The 14596-nt window shown below is 34.4% G+C and overlaps 1 protein-coding gene across 1 annotated transcript; it reads right to left on the bottom strand.

Annotated features, from left to right (window-relative positions):
• Nucleotides 1-9487: 9487 nt before the first annotated feature.
• On the bottom strand, nt 9488-12894 carry LOC147279207 (uncharacterized). The gene is made up of 8 exons (XM_086251332.1): nt 12723-12894; nt 11863-12044; nt 11480-11764; nt 11319-11377; nt 11177-11213; nt 10977-11048; nt 10170-10494; nt 9488-9973 (listed from the first exon to the last, which is right to left on the bottom strand). Exons 1-8 carry the CDS (start codon nt 12819-12821, stop codon nt 9602-9604), a joined length of 1431 nt encoding a protein of 476 aa, XP_086107458.1. The 5' UTR covers nt 12822-12894; the 3' UTR covers nt 9488-9601.
• Between the last annotated feature and the right edge of the window lie 1702 nt (nt 12895-14596).

The raw sequence follows: 14596 nt of genomic DNA on the forward strand, positions 1-14596 counted from the left end.
CAGAGAGACTGTGAGAGAGACTAATGGTAGGGGTGGAGATTGCAAGTGGTGCTCGACGGTGGAGATCAACAGCTGAGATGTTACAAACGTTGAAGAAGAAAGGTTTGAGATTTGCAGACATTGCAGCTGGGTCGATCAGTAGCGATTTGTCAACGATTTTAGATTTCCACACCGCCACCGACAAGGGTTGACACATCGGTCTGTGACGCCGATGAGTTTGATGTTCTGCCACCTTGGTTACCGACGACTTGTTTTCAGTCAGAATTTTTGTTAGTTACGATTTGTCGGGAAAAAACCCAACTCTAAATAACAGCTACATTACCAAACTAAGAAATGTAACAACTACATATTTTCTACGCAGAACATTTCCTTGATATTTGGTGAGACAATTTTGGTATGTAACGGTACCGTTTATTTATTTGATAATAATTACATAATTAAACAAATTTATATTTTATTAATTTATTTACAAGAATGATCTTCTAAGGATAATCTGAAAAAATGAACAGTTCTAATTCATTAGACTACACATAATGAAAATTTAAAGAAAACATGTCGAATGAGAAGATAGATCGGGGAATGTAGATAACATTCCTCATAAATAAATATTAATTTTTTACATTGTTTTTCAATTAATCTACAATTATTATTAATGAGATTTGACCTTCTAGGATCTCTTTCAAAAAAGCCGAAACTAAATACTACTAGACCAAATATTTATTTACATTTTGCTGCCTTCTTTTTCTGCGTGGCATACCATCTTATTTAACATATAAAATATTTTTAAAAAATTTATTATATAAAATAAATATTTAAGTTGATATATAATTACATGTGTAAAGTGGTTCTCGCTTGAACCAGATTGGACCAAACTTTGATTTGGACCGGAGTGGGCCCAGTCCTTCTATACCTCGGTCCCAGTTCATGCCCAACTAATTATGGTAATAAGCCTAATTATATGCGTGATTTGTTATTTATTTTGTGATGGTTGAAAAATAAGCAGCAGTGGTTGTACGGATACTGAGAAAGTCCAGAGCTCTGAATTTGAAAAGGATTACATCCCCGTCAAGCTAGCCACAAGGCCAACTCCAATATATATATTGTTGCTTTCGTAGACCAGACCAATTCAAAATATTTGGTCAATACGTTTTGTAATCGAAACACGAGGGCCTGCTATTTTCCCGCCAAGAGGAGGAGAAGAAGAAAGAGAGTAGCTACAATATTACTACGCTTTGCCGGTTTTATTGACGATTTCAATTGATTCATTTTGGAATAGTTTGCACAATTAATATCTAAGAAAGGTCTAGCTAGTTAGATTTATTTTGACAAGCAAAAAAAAAATAATAATAATAATTTTTTTCTTTTATGATTTAACGAAATTTTCACTGTCTTTACTTACTTTTATTAGTTTTCTTTTTAAAGTTGATTATAACTTTTATTGTAAAATATAGTATAAATTAAATATACAAAAATTGGACGATCTCATTGTCTTTCCATTTTTTAAACATAACAAGAAAGTACCTCTTTTATAGTACTTTTGGAAGAGTGTCAACCAATCCGGTGATGACACGTGTCCCTTGTAACGACTCGCACTGTAGGAGCGCCACGTGTCACCTGTTTCGAGGATCCGAATGAGTTAACACAGGTCGGGGCCTAGGAGGCTGAAGCTTGGGAGGCCAGAACCTAGGAGGTCAGGGGCTAGAAGCCCAGGAGCCCAGGAAGGGCTTAGTCTTTGGGCCTAGGAATTGTTCGTATGACTAATCATCTAGACATAACAACAAGTCACATAAGGCTTAACATCATGTCGTTGGGCCTAGGCCCAAAAGCTAAGCCCCTCCTAGGATTCTAGGCTCCTATGCACCGACTTCCTAGGCTCAAAGACTAAGCCCTTCCTGTGCTCCTGGGCTCCTGGGCTCCTAGTCCCTGACCTCCTAGGTTCTGGCCTCCCAAGCTTTAGCCTTCTAGGCCCCGACCCGTGTCAACTCATTCGGATCCTCGAAACAGGTGACACGTGGTGCTCCTACAGTGCGAGTCGTTACAAGGGACACATGTCATCACCGGATTGGTTGACACTTTTTCAAAAGTACTATAAAAGAGGTACTTTCTTGTCAGAAAAGGACATTCAATCAATATTATAATATTCACTCACTCTGCTTAGAGATTCTCTTGACACTGACTTGAGCGTCGGAGGAGGTTAGGCCGGTACCACACCGGTGCCCTTCCCGCTCACTTTTGTGTATTTGCGCAGGGTGCTTTGGATATTATTCTTTCTCCACTATTCATTAGTCGAACCCAGCTACTCGTTCTTACCCCACTTCGACGTGTCATCATCTCAGTGGGAGGTCAACGGGTCCACGTGGTTTGACTCGACGTTGACTGCTCTACCATTTTTGAGCATCAACACTAATATATGTGCTTCAGAACGTGAACATCACATAATGGATGATGTGAAAAAAAAAAACATTACAATCAAAATATACTTTTCGTGATCTCGTAATCACTTCATCATGTGAGCAATGTGCAATAGATAGATCTAAAAAGTGAGATGTATACAATTTTATATAAATTTATTCTAGGGCATGATTTTAATTCTTTGAATATATTTACTTCATCACGCGAACAACACGTATTTGATGATGTGAGAAAAAAGACGTTCTGATGAAAAGATCGATATGTTTCATGATCTCGTAATCACTTCATCATGCAAGCGACATGCCATAACTAGGTATATCTAAAAAGACAGACATGTACAATTTGGTATAAATTTATTCTAGGGTATAATTTTAAATCTTTAAATAGATGTGTTTCATCACGTGAACAACTTGTAATAGATGATGTGAGAAAAAAACGTTACAATGAAAATATATGTTTCATGATCTTGTAATCACTTCATCATGTGAGCAAGATGCAATAGATAGATCTAAAAATAGAGATGTATATACAATTTCATATTTATTCTAGGACATGATTTTAATTTTTTGGATAGATGTCATCACGTGAACAACACGTAATGGACGATTTTAGAGAAAACACGTTATGTTGAAAAGATACATTTCATGATCTCGTAATCACTTTATCATATAAGCAACATGTAATAGGTAGATTTAAAGAGAGACGTATACAATTTGGTATAAATTTATTTCAAGACACGATTTTAAACTTTTGAATTTTGTAAGTACGTGGCCAAACTATGTAAGTGGAAGACCTTTTCATTTTATGAATCAAATATTAATGATATGGATTGGAAGAAATTTTAAACCCCACATTGATTAGATGGTAAGAAAAGTAATTAATATTGTCATTAACTCTCCTTTAATAAGAAGGAAGGACACCACTATACCATGAGGCCATAATGTGATGATGATAATTGTCATCTCAATCCCCTATATTTATGCCTCTGGCTCTTAAAAAAAAAAAAAATATATATATATATATATATGCACCACAATACCACATAATGGTAGTAGAAGTTCATTTTTATCGCTATGAGCATTAATTTAGGGAGTTCAATTCTTCAATGCCTCACCCATAGACAACCTAGCCTTCTGGACCTATTTAATTAGCATTTTGAAACTAAAGCTTAACATAACAACCCCAAATCTTATAGTGAATATAATTTAGCCCACTTGCAAGTTTCGCCATTATATGGGGATCCAATCTTCGAAGGACAAAGTCAAAGCTAGCTCAATAATTATATATTAAAGGAAAAGGAAAATGTTACTTATTCTATTTTTTCCCCTAGCCTACAGGACACATAATGCACATAATGTGCTCACACCATATCAGCACACTAAAGTAAAACTATATAATATCATTATATCATCACATGCCAGCTTGTCACATAGGTATATATGAAAAAAAAAATAGACAAACAAAGTTCGAGTTGTGCAGCATTTTCTTTTGATATAAGGTGAAAAAACCTTTTGCTTTGCCCCTACTTCACAGCTCCACAGTACTCATACATACTTTATTAGCAATCTATATTCTTTTTTACTGTAGTATTAACTATTTGATTAATATACGCTTTCTTTTATCTGATTAATATTCGTTAGAAGTATATTGTATGGACAAATAAAGTTAAAAAAGAAAAACTATTTAATTATGATCCAATCTATTAGGTTTACTATTTCAGATCCATTGGAAAGTCTTAAAAATCAAGGGTTATTAGCTAACATTGGAGTTGTCTAGATTCAACCGACCTAACATTTGTCAAATATGGATTGAGTGAAGAGGAAGAATATTTTAAAATATAATTAATTAATTGTATATATCTTTAACTTGGTACCTATGTTTAACCGGGTCTTTAATTGTTGTCGCTTAGTGCCCTTCAAGGATAAGGACCATAAGGTTATGAGCTTATTATATAAAGTTCAACAAGGCCATTATTAAGTCAACAAATTAAGGAACCTGCTAAGCCTATCACAAAGGTTTTCTACAATATATAATTTTTGTTGAAACATCCAAGGGGATATGGAAGTATACATTATAGTAAGTGAGTGATGTTAATGATAATATATTATTGAAAATATGGCAACTGTGGTGATGGAAGTGACCCCAAAGTATAATTAAGTAAAGCAAGGTTTATTTTATATTGTTGCATAGGCACATAGGCAAGCTGTTGAAGATGGTTCAGTATCTGGGTTTTTCTGCTTGGGAGCTAAGAGAAAAGGAAAGCAGCCTTTTTTAAAGTCTGGCTTTTAACCATGACCCAAACTTCGATCAGCAAGCACTTGTTCTATTTCATCAGCAATGATTTTCATGTGCTTGAAGGTGTATGGCTTTCCTCAGTTTACATCCAAATACAATTCACTAATGGTTTAAGCTTTTCGGGTCCAATAATTATCTAATATAATATTAAAGAAGTGATTACTAATAACTCTAAATTCCAAACTTCACATCCTCATTTATCATTTAATTTGTTGGTTTGTAAAGTATATGCTTCTCTTTGTTTGCATTTGCTTGCATCTCCACGTATAAAATGAAATTTCGGGTAAGAGAATATGTTAGTTTGACATATATTATTGATCTATTCATATATGTGGACCGGCACATTTCTTAACATCTTAAATTTTTAAATTCAATGATCGTTTAACACAAAATAGGGCAGGGTCTAGTGCAAACTATCGTAGAAGTGTGGTTATGATCATCTTTGTTTATCAACCATACTGATTGAACAATTTTGTTGTACTTTCTTTCCTGCAATTAGTTCTTAAATGTGAATAAAATTCTCATCTATATCTGTTTTGTTGGGCTGTGATTCTTACATATGTCATACAGTTCATGCTTTGGCTGAGTGAGGCAAGCCACTAAACCAGAGATAATATCTCTTTCTTGCCTAATATATATTTTGAAACATTTTTTATTGGTCAGAATGTTCTTTGAAAGGGATCCAAAAATATAGTGACAGATAGCTAGTGCAGTCTTGCTTAAGCCAAGTATTGACTCTATTTTTTGTGTGTGTGTGTTTATGTCAATAGCTATGACTTAGTTATCACTTTGCCCTTTGGCACACTCTAGGGTCAGATGGCTCCTAATGATGTCAACACTAAGAATTGCTGCAAGCAAAGAAAAGAAAGCTTTCTACAATTTGATACTTCATTAGCTTGGATATTTAATTTGGTAATTATATTGAATACAATTAATGTGGCATTAACCATTATCACCATAACAATGAGTTGTCTTTATAGTTCATGTGGCCTGTGGAGTGTGGAGTCCATAGGATGTCTTTCTTACAATACAAGAAAATTAATAAATACTCTCAATTAGTCAAATAATTAAATGGTGGTTGGGAAGGTTCTAAGAGGTTGGTTGAGGTCCTTGAGGAGGAAAACTTAAATATCTTTGTGATTGGTACGGATCAGTTGGGTTACAAGGGCAAGTGTAACCCAGAAATGATATTAGAGCAAGTGTATGGCAGAAATGGATTGGATTCATGTATCAGAAAGAGTCGATTGAACATCTTTTGTTGTGGCACTTATTTTTTGTGCTTAATTTAAGTTAAAACTGCAGTTCTTAGGTTCTGAATACAATTTTTGGCTTTTTTTTTTTTAAATATGGGCTCACTCCAAAGAAAGAAACTGAGTAAAAGTTCTTTTTCCCCTTAACCAAACTGTATTATGAGACTGCTCAATTTAAACACCAGAATGGGTGAGTTGGTGACCATATTATCTATTTATGTTTTTATCTAATTAAATAACAAGTTTTTCCGGACTTAAATAATTAATAAGTTATATTAAGGGAGTCAGCCCACCTTCAATGCTTCAAATTTTAAGGACAGGGAAATCATTGAATGCAATTACCAACCATATGGCAATCAATGCACACCTGCTGACAAGTGATATCCAAAGATAAACAAAGCCAACTACTCTGTAACCAAAGCAAATTAAATATCCATAGGTCATTAGGTCGAAAGCCAGTATTTGAAAACTAGTGTATACTTTTACATTATTAAAATATTCTCTTATATAGTTAAGATAAAACTATCAATATTTAAAAGATTAGGTAAAAAAAAAAAAAAAAACTTCATTTCCACTAGAATTATGAATTTGAATTAACTTCCCATTTTTTGTCAAAAGTTATTAGATATTAGAATAACCTCAAAATTGTCATAAACCACCAATAATGGAATGGCTTTGCTCAATGAGTAGTAAATTTTCCATTTTGTTAATAGGGCTGTCCGGCTGTGTGACTGTGTCCATTATTTCTTAGAAATTCTTGTTTATTACATCATAATATCATGTAGATGATTCTTGTTCATAGAAAATGTACCTGCATTATCTTATGCACGCAAGCATTATCTTGTAGACATGTTCAAAGTCCAAAGTCGAAAGTACTATAGAAACAAATAATTCCAAATCATTCGACTGAAATTAATTCACCTAAGATATATATTTTAAATTGTAGAAAAAAAAATATAAAAAAAATGATAATGCTTTTGTATCACTAATTGATCCCAAAAAAAAAAAAAATGCCAAAATGATTAAAATTAAATTATAATCTCCAATACTTGATTATGTCAACTCACCAATACCTGTCCCCTCCCCTCTACTTCATTTAAATTCATTTAAATATACATGAAACTTCAAGAGGAGTTTTCTCTAACATTGAGATGGTTGTTTCTGAAAGTGGTTAAGCTGCTTCTACAAATATATTCAACAATAATTTTAAACAAATAATGTATTATGTTAAAGCTTATATGAGGTTTAAAATGGTCTTAATTTTAAATATATGAAACATTGTTAAATTATTTAGAAAATTATGATTAAATATCAAATCCCAATAATTTTTTGGTATAGCATGAATACCATATAATATTTCAATTGAACTACTAAATTTAAATGTAGTTTTTTAGATTATGTCACAAATATGTTGGCCCATTTGATTTGAGCCTTTTCCATTTAACATTTTTATCCTTTGGCCCACATATGATGAGTGTTAGTTAAAATTTATAAGGTTTTGACAAAATTACAAAATTACCCTTAAGACGTTTATATTATCTTGAAAATTTGCTAATATAGTCTCAACTTCACATTTAGTTGTGACTGTACGACACTCAAAACTTTAAATTTAGTTGTGACTGAACGACAGTCACATTTAAGTTGTGACTTCATTGAATTTTTTTTAGAAAAATTATACTACAATATAATATAAATAGAGGTCAAAACAATATTTTTACTCAAAATAATATATAATATAGTGTTGTGAGTTGTCTCTTTCAATTTATCAAGACAGTCACAGTTAAGTTGTGATTGGATTGATTTTTTTTTTAATACAAAATAGTATAAATTAATGTAATATTTGTGATGTATTATTATTTTTATTTTTATTGTAGTGACATGTGATGTAATATTTGTAAATTCTAATTCCTTTTACTTTATTAATTTGTTTGACTGCTCAACTAGTACTTAATCTAAAATGCTATTTAATTTTGATACTTATAATCTCCAAAACTTGATTTTGTCAACTCACCAATACCTGTCCCCTCCCCTCTACTTCCAATTCATTTAAATATACATGAAATTTCAAGAGGAGTTTTCTCTAACATTGAGATGGTTGTTTCTGAAAGTGGTTAAGCTGCTTCTACAATATTCAACAATAATTTTAAACAAATAATGTATTATGTTAAAGGCTTAAAGCTTATATGAGGTTTAAAATGGTCTTAATTTTAAATATATGAAACATTGTTAAATTATTTAGTGAACATAAATTCGTAAATAAATTTAATTAGTATAAATCAACTAATTATTAATCTAATAGTATTTCTCTCACTAATGTTGAGAGAAGTTCTAAATCCAATTCTCCTCTTTCATATAAAAAATAATAATAATTTGATGAGTATAACAACGTTCATATTTTAATTATCTGGTCTTTTTTTATGTTGTCTTTGATCAAAAATAGTGCTTTTCTTTTGAAATGAAAAAACATAGAATAGTGTTTTATTGAAGGCATTGGGTTATTCCTCCACATGTTGGAGCTGCAATAATAGGAAGTTGGGGCCCAAATTGTTGATAGATTTTCGCATTAGCACATGGATGACTGCAAGTATGGGTGACCAAATGGAGCAGACAGCTCGAGCTTTCATTGGCTTTCTGTAGCACCAAATGCAATTTATTGAATCATGTTACTTTTGTTTGTTGTCATTGAGAGTTTGAAACCACAACTAGCATAGAAGTTGAGTCATTTAATTATTTTTCTAATATATATATTAAATAATATATTTTAAGATTCATTGACTTTAGCCTTTAGGTACCAAATTTCAATATTTTTCATTTTAACTACTAAAATATTTATGTCATTTCATTTTAAATACTAAATTTGAATTTATGTATCAACTTAAAATGGTTCTACCAAGCACTTAGTACTGTTCACCAAGCGCTCAGGAGAATTTTTTATTTTTTTTACAAACTTAACTATGACTATTCAACAGTCATAACTTTTTTACTAATTTGGTGTTTTTTCAGCATTTGCAAAGCTTAAACTTTAATGTTTAGTCTTTAGACTGTAGAATTTCGTCTCCCAAATTTAAATCAAAAGTATTAAACTCTTATAAAATTTGAATTTTTATGAATTTGATACAGTTACAACTGTGATTGTTAAACAATCACTGCTATATTACAAACCGAAAAAAAAAAACCAACGGAAAATCATTGAGAGCTTGGCACTTTTGATATTTGAAAATCACCGAAAATCACTACCTATATAATCTTGCTGCTTTGCTGAAAAATTATTAATATTTGATAATTAATCAAATCATAATTTTCTATAAATTTTAAAGTCAAAACGCTTAACTTACTCTTAAATCCTAAACCGACGTCGTTTAAGGGCTTCTTAAGCTCCATCTAGATGGGGCTTCCACACCCCAATCTGAATAGGCAGCCCTTAACTCTTGGATAGAGAATTCGGCCCAAATACTAGTTGGGCTAAAATCGTTGGACCATAACCCCTTGTGATTGTGAACATGTTGTGGGCCAAAAAGAAATGCAATTGTATAACAGGAAGTGCACATACAAAACTAGCATCCAATATGTACGAACTCTGAAACCAAACAGAATCCAAAGGCTATGTCATAATGTTGAGCAGTGGAATGCTGCAAAAATCTCTTCTACGAATCCTTTTCCCCTTCAGTACCTTGAGCTGATCCAGCCTCTTTTGAATAAACCCGGTGGCGGCGTTCTCTCCCATATATCACCCAGAAGAGGAGTGAGAGCATGACTGAAGTAGAGACCAGCACCAACCCAATGTAGATCCACCTACTGTATGTTCTTAGACCAGGACAGTGATCCCTATAAATGTCATTAAAAGTTTCCCGAACAAATGTGCAGTCTTGTAGTTGAACCAGTAGAGGGGCATAATTGTACAAGGCATTGCTCAGACTCACTCCTGTACTCATCTGGCTATAGAAAGTTGGGGTCAAACGCCCTGTTGTGGTGCAAATCCCACTTGGTGAAACCAGGCAGACATAGTTGCTCCAAACCTACAAACATTTGAGTAAAAGTATTGAGCTTTCTATATGGATCTAGCACTAGAGAAAACCATCTAAATTCTTTGCACAATTGGTCTATAAATGTAATGCAATTCAGCTAAGATTTGGCAGGCTATCCTAAATGCATCTAAAACTTGATCCATCAAGTATTTATGTACTAATGTTGCAGGGTCCAGTTTATTTTTACCTCAGTTGCATTGTTCAAGTTCACTTCGCCAGCAGTGCAAGCTCGATCAGTAAAGTCAGGATAAAACGGGTTGCAGAGGATTGGCACCAATGGACCGGATTGATTGAAGTACATTGGCACAAAGTTGGGGGCAAAATTTATGTTAGAGACGTTGGTGATGACCTCGTTTATCAAATTGACTAGTTGGGAAGTGACTTCTTTGCTTCGCAACAAGGTTTCTTGGGCAGTTGCACTGTCCACACAGGGCAGTATATCATCTAATGCTGTATGAGCAGTGGGGTATTGAACCCATTCATCCATTGCAACACAAGTGTCAGCAGCCACACTAGTATGTCAAAGGGAAGAAACAGTTAGCTTTCCAGCCATAAGATTAGCAGTAAGGAAACAACAAACTTAGGAAGGGACTGAACAAGAGGCTCTAAGAAATTGGTAATAGATCATTTATCAATGTTCTCAAAGGACACTCCAATTGAAACTGGGTTTAGAGCATTGCAGATCCATCCACAGTAACCGGTTTAAAAGAAATCAAAGTATCAAACCATAATTACTGTCAAGACCTTAATGTTAAAGCCAGAAGAATAGTCCGGTCATGGAAGAAGATTTTGTGAAACCATGAACCAAGCATCTCTCTTTTTGGAAATAAAACCAATAATAAAAAAATCAATCTAAAGACTAAGGTTAGTAAGACAAACTTGTCGAGGTAAAAATTTATGTATGTACATAAATGCGCATTTAAATTAGTCAGTCATGCAAATATATTGAAGGGGAAAAGAATTTCGGACTGGATAATTACATCACAAGACTTACTTATGAATAAGAAGGAATGTGCCACACAATATAAATGTTCCAGCAACAAGTATCCATCCTGTGATTACCAGGCTGCAACAATTAATATACAATTGTTCCATCAGAGAAATTCACAAATTTAATGCAAATATACTCAACTAAACGAAACCAAGGAAATGACAGAAAAGGAAAATGAGATATTGCATCTACTTCTCACTCACATGTACACAAGCAACTGCATGCCGAAAATTGAAAATACTGGAGCAAAAAGTCACAATAGAGAAATGAATAAGTTCCACTATATAAGAGGTTTCAGAACCAGAATATAGCATCTTAATAAAGATTGAGATCAAAGCAACTTACAGAATCCCAGAAATGTCAAGAGAAGCATAATGGCAGCAATTATGATAAGTGCCAGTCTCCTGCATGTACATTAAGATAATCCATTTATGATCAGATTAAATCTCAAAAGGACAGGAACAAGTGAAAAATAAACGTGAAAAGGCCTATGATTTTTATTTTACATAGAATCTAAGAGATCTCGTATGTCAGCTGAATTCTCCCTTGTTCGCTCAGCAAGGGTACTAGCAGAAGAATTAAGCTTTCCTCCAATCTGATCGATATCAGTTTGAATGTTCGAAGGTAAATAAACTTGATCCACTCCAAGCTGCTTAGCCGCAGCAAGGTAATCTGATGCATTCCTTAATTGTCCAACCGTAATATCTGCCTGATGTACAACATACTCTAAGGTATTTGTTGTACTCTGGTGAAACTTCTTTTGACCAGTGTATAACACAACACATCCAATGCTGTAACCACCAAATAGCACATCAGTTTTTTAAAAAATACAGCTAAACAAAAAACCAACAATATGTACATATATGGAGAGAGAGAGAGAGAGAGGTACATTGATGCAATGGTGAAGAGTATGAGGAATATAAGAGAAAGAGCATAAGCTGTTCGAGAATAGCCATAAGTCTGCCTCTCACAGCAAAAGTGACAGAGACAGATGACCAGCAAGCACAAACCAAAACCCAGGAACCAGGTTGCAGCAATGGTAAACAGGGGTACTGCAGTAAAACCCACAGACTGCATTCGCACAAACAGTATATGAAAAAAAATTCAAGAGTTCAGACTAAACACAAATGAAATGTTATTAAGGGATCAAAAATAACATACATGTCACCTAAAGGACTGAAAACCATACCTTGTCGAAATGAAACACAAACCCAATAGAATGACTGATCCTCAATCACAAAACTAATAATAAACATATCTATGATGAGAATGAGACCAAGACCTCAAAGTCAAACACGAACAGATTGTACTAAGGATTGTGCATTTCATTTGTATGGCTACACCCACATCGAGGTAAGAGAAATTCACTCTCCATGATAATGGGATTATGGTTAAAGTATGAAATGAATGATGTGTGAGATACTTGTGTCTCATTAAAACTCTTTTTTCTTGTATACCTTGCATAGTTGCATGTACTTCTTTAAGAACAGTAAAAAAAATTATATGATGATGTGTATTTGCAATATGGTAGTGAAACAAACACTGTTGGCACATCTTAGAAAAGGGTATGGTTACTACAAGAAAATGACAATCTTAAGGTTACGTATGTCAACAAGTCAATAACAAGTCATTAAGTGCTGAAAATATTCTAATAATTTCACAACAAAATGGCACAATTAGCATTTAGTATTTTTTTTATATACTTAAATATTATTAAAAAAAAATCTTCAAAAAGTGTGATGAACTTACAGCCCAGTAATGGTGCTCGCTGATATTCCAGCCTCCTGTGTACCTCTTGAATCCATCAAGAGGATCTTTCCGGCGTGTTCTCTCTGCAGCTAACACCATCGATGAGCTCTCAATCGGTGCACCAATGGGTCCCTCCACAAGGGACCTCCCAGTCCCCCGTGAAAACCCCACTTCAAACTTCTCCCCAAAATGAAAATCCCAATCCCAATCCCACCCTGCAAAAAAAATAGAAAGAAAATCAGTAGAAAAAAGATAATAAAGAAAATATAAGCTTAAAGGAAAAAACCCAAAATCGGTATGTGGGTCATTATAATTTTCCATTAAAAATGAACACACTCCATTACTCAAATCAGTGAACAATGTACTATCCAAGAATTACTTAGTTTCAATTCTTTCTTGGTTCTTTCTTGAAGGGAAGACCCAAACAAGGAATAACGTCAAGAAAAAGAAGAAACCCAGCTGAGGAAATGCGTGGGAAAAGCCAAGTAGCATAGTACCTGAATGAGAATCGCCATGGGAGAAGAAAAGGAAGGTCGGCCAAGAAAGGAAGATGAGGAAAATCACCAGAAGAAGAAGAGTAGAGGGCGGTGGAGAGGCGTAACGTGACATCGTTAGAGAGAGAAAGAGACTGAGACAGAGAGGTGGGTTTGGGTTTGAGTGGGAAGAGGATTGAATAGTAACGGTCTTGGAATGGGAATGGAGGGAGAGGAACGTTTTTGATATTTCCAGCCCCAAATTATTATCCGTAATTCGGTAATTCCACGGTCACTTTTGGTTTTTCGCGCCGGTGATTGTTTTGACGAAAATAACCTCATCGTTAAATTAAATCCCACCGAATGCGAAGGCCACATTCGGCAATCAGGAAAAGTTGTCCAAGAAGGTGTAGTAATTCAACAAAGCAATTGTCTGGGTCCCAAAAACCGCGTCAGCCTTTTAAGGGCTCGCTCCTCGAGGAATTACCAATTTTTTAAAAAAGAAAAAGAACTTTCGGAACTTAAGTCCACGTAGGACCGCAATCTCAGGCAGTTTTCGCGGCTTTTCCATTTTCCCGCCTTCGATGTTTGGGCCTTAAATCTTCACCAGGCTCTGGTGATTATGTCATTTTCGAGTTGAGCCGTACGCGGCCTTAAATGCATGGGACTGACAGTTGTATAAACTTCAATTTGGGCTAAAGTCCACTTCATGTCTCAATCATTGGAGCTGAAGACAACAATTTAGTAATTTACGCTCCAACCAAATTGAGTATTAAGGTGTTTAGCTTCAACTTAATTAAAGTCTTTCAGGTTTATCCAATATAAATGAGGCTAGATCGAATGTTTTGCTTCAAAGTGGAACTTATTTGGTTTGACGTATCTATATTAGTTGGGGTGGGATTTTTGAACCACCAATCGACAAATCGATTGTTCCGATCGACTTTAGTTTGTCGGTTTTTGTTGTGTTCAATGAAGATCAGTTTCAATTGGCCAACTGAACTATTCCGAAAAGATCAGTGTCGAAAGTGATGTGCATGCCACCCCCTCAAACCACCAAAATACCCAAATCGACCAAACTGCACCGCCTGTCAACGCCAACCAACATTGAGAAGTCGATGACCGACTGTCTTCGGCTCGACAACGGTTCTGTTTTGTGGCCTCCAACCTCTGTTGATTCGGTGTCAGTTCTTATGGATCGATTCGGTTACCAACCGTATACCACCCATAATCTATAGGATTTATGGAATCCTTATACAAGGGTAATAGTCCAATAGAGGTAATAAGCCTTTGAACAATAGCCTTCTAAAATGAATACTTGTTACCTAAAGTATTAGGAAAAGAATGAGAACGGACGTTGAACTCTCAAGTAGTTATAAGGGTAAAGTGCTTTATCACGAGTCA

This window comes from Dryas octopetala, chromosome 7 (genome assembly GCF_963921425.1).
Source record: "Dryas octopetala chromosome 7, drDryOcto1.1, whole genome shotgun sequence".
In the NCBI taxonomy this organism is placed as follows: Eukaryota; Viridiplantae; Streptophyta; class Magnoliopsida; order Rosales; family Rosaceae; genus Dryas; species Dryas octopetala.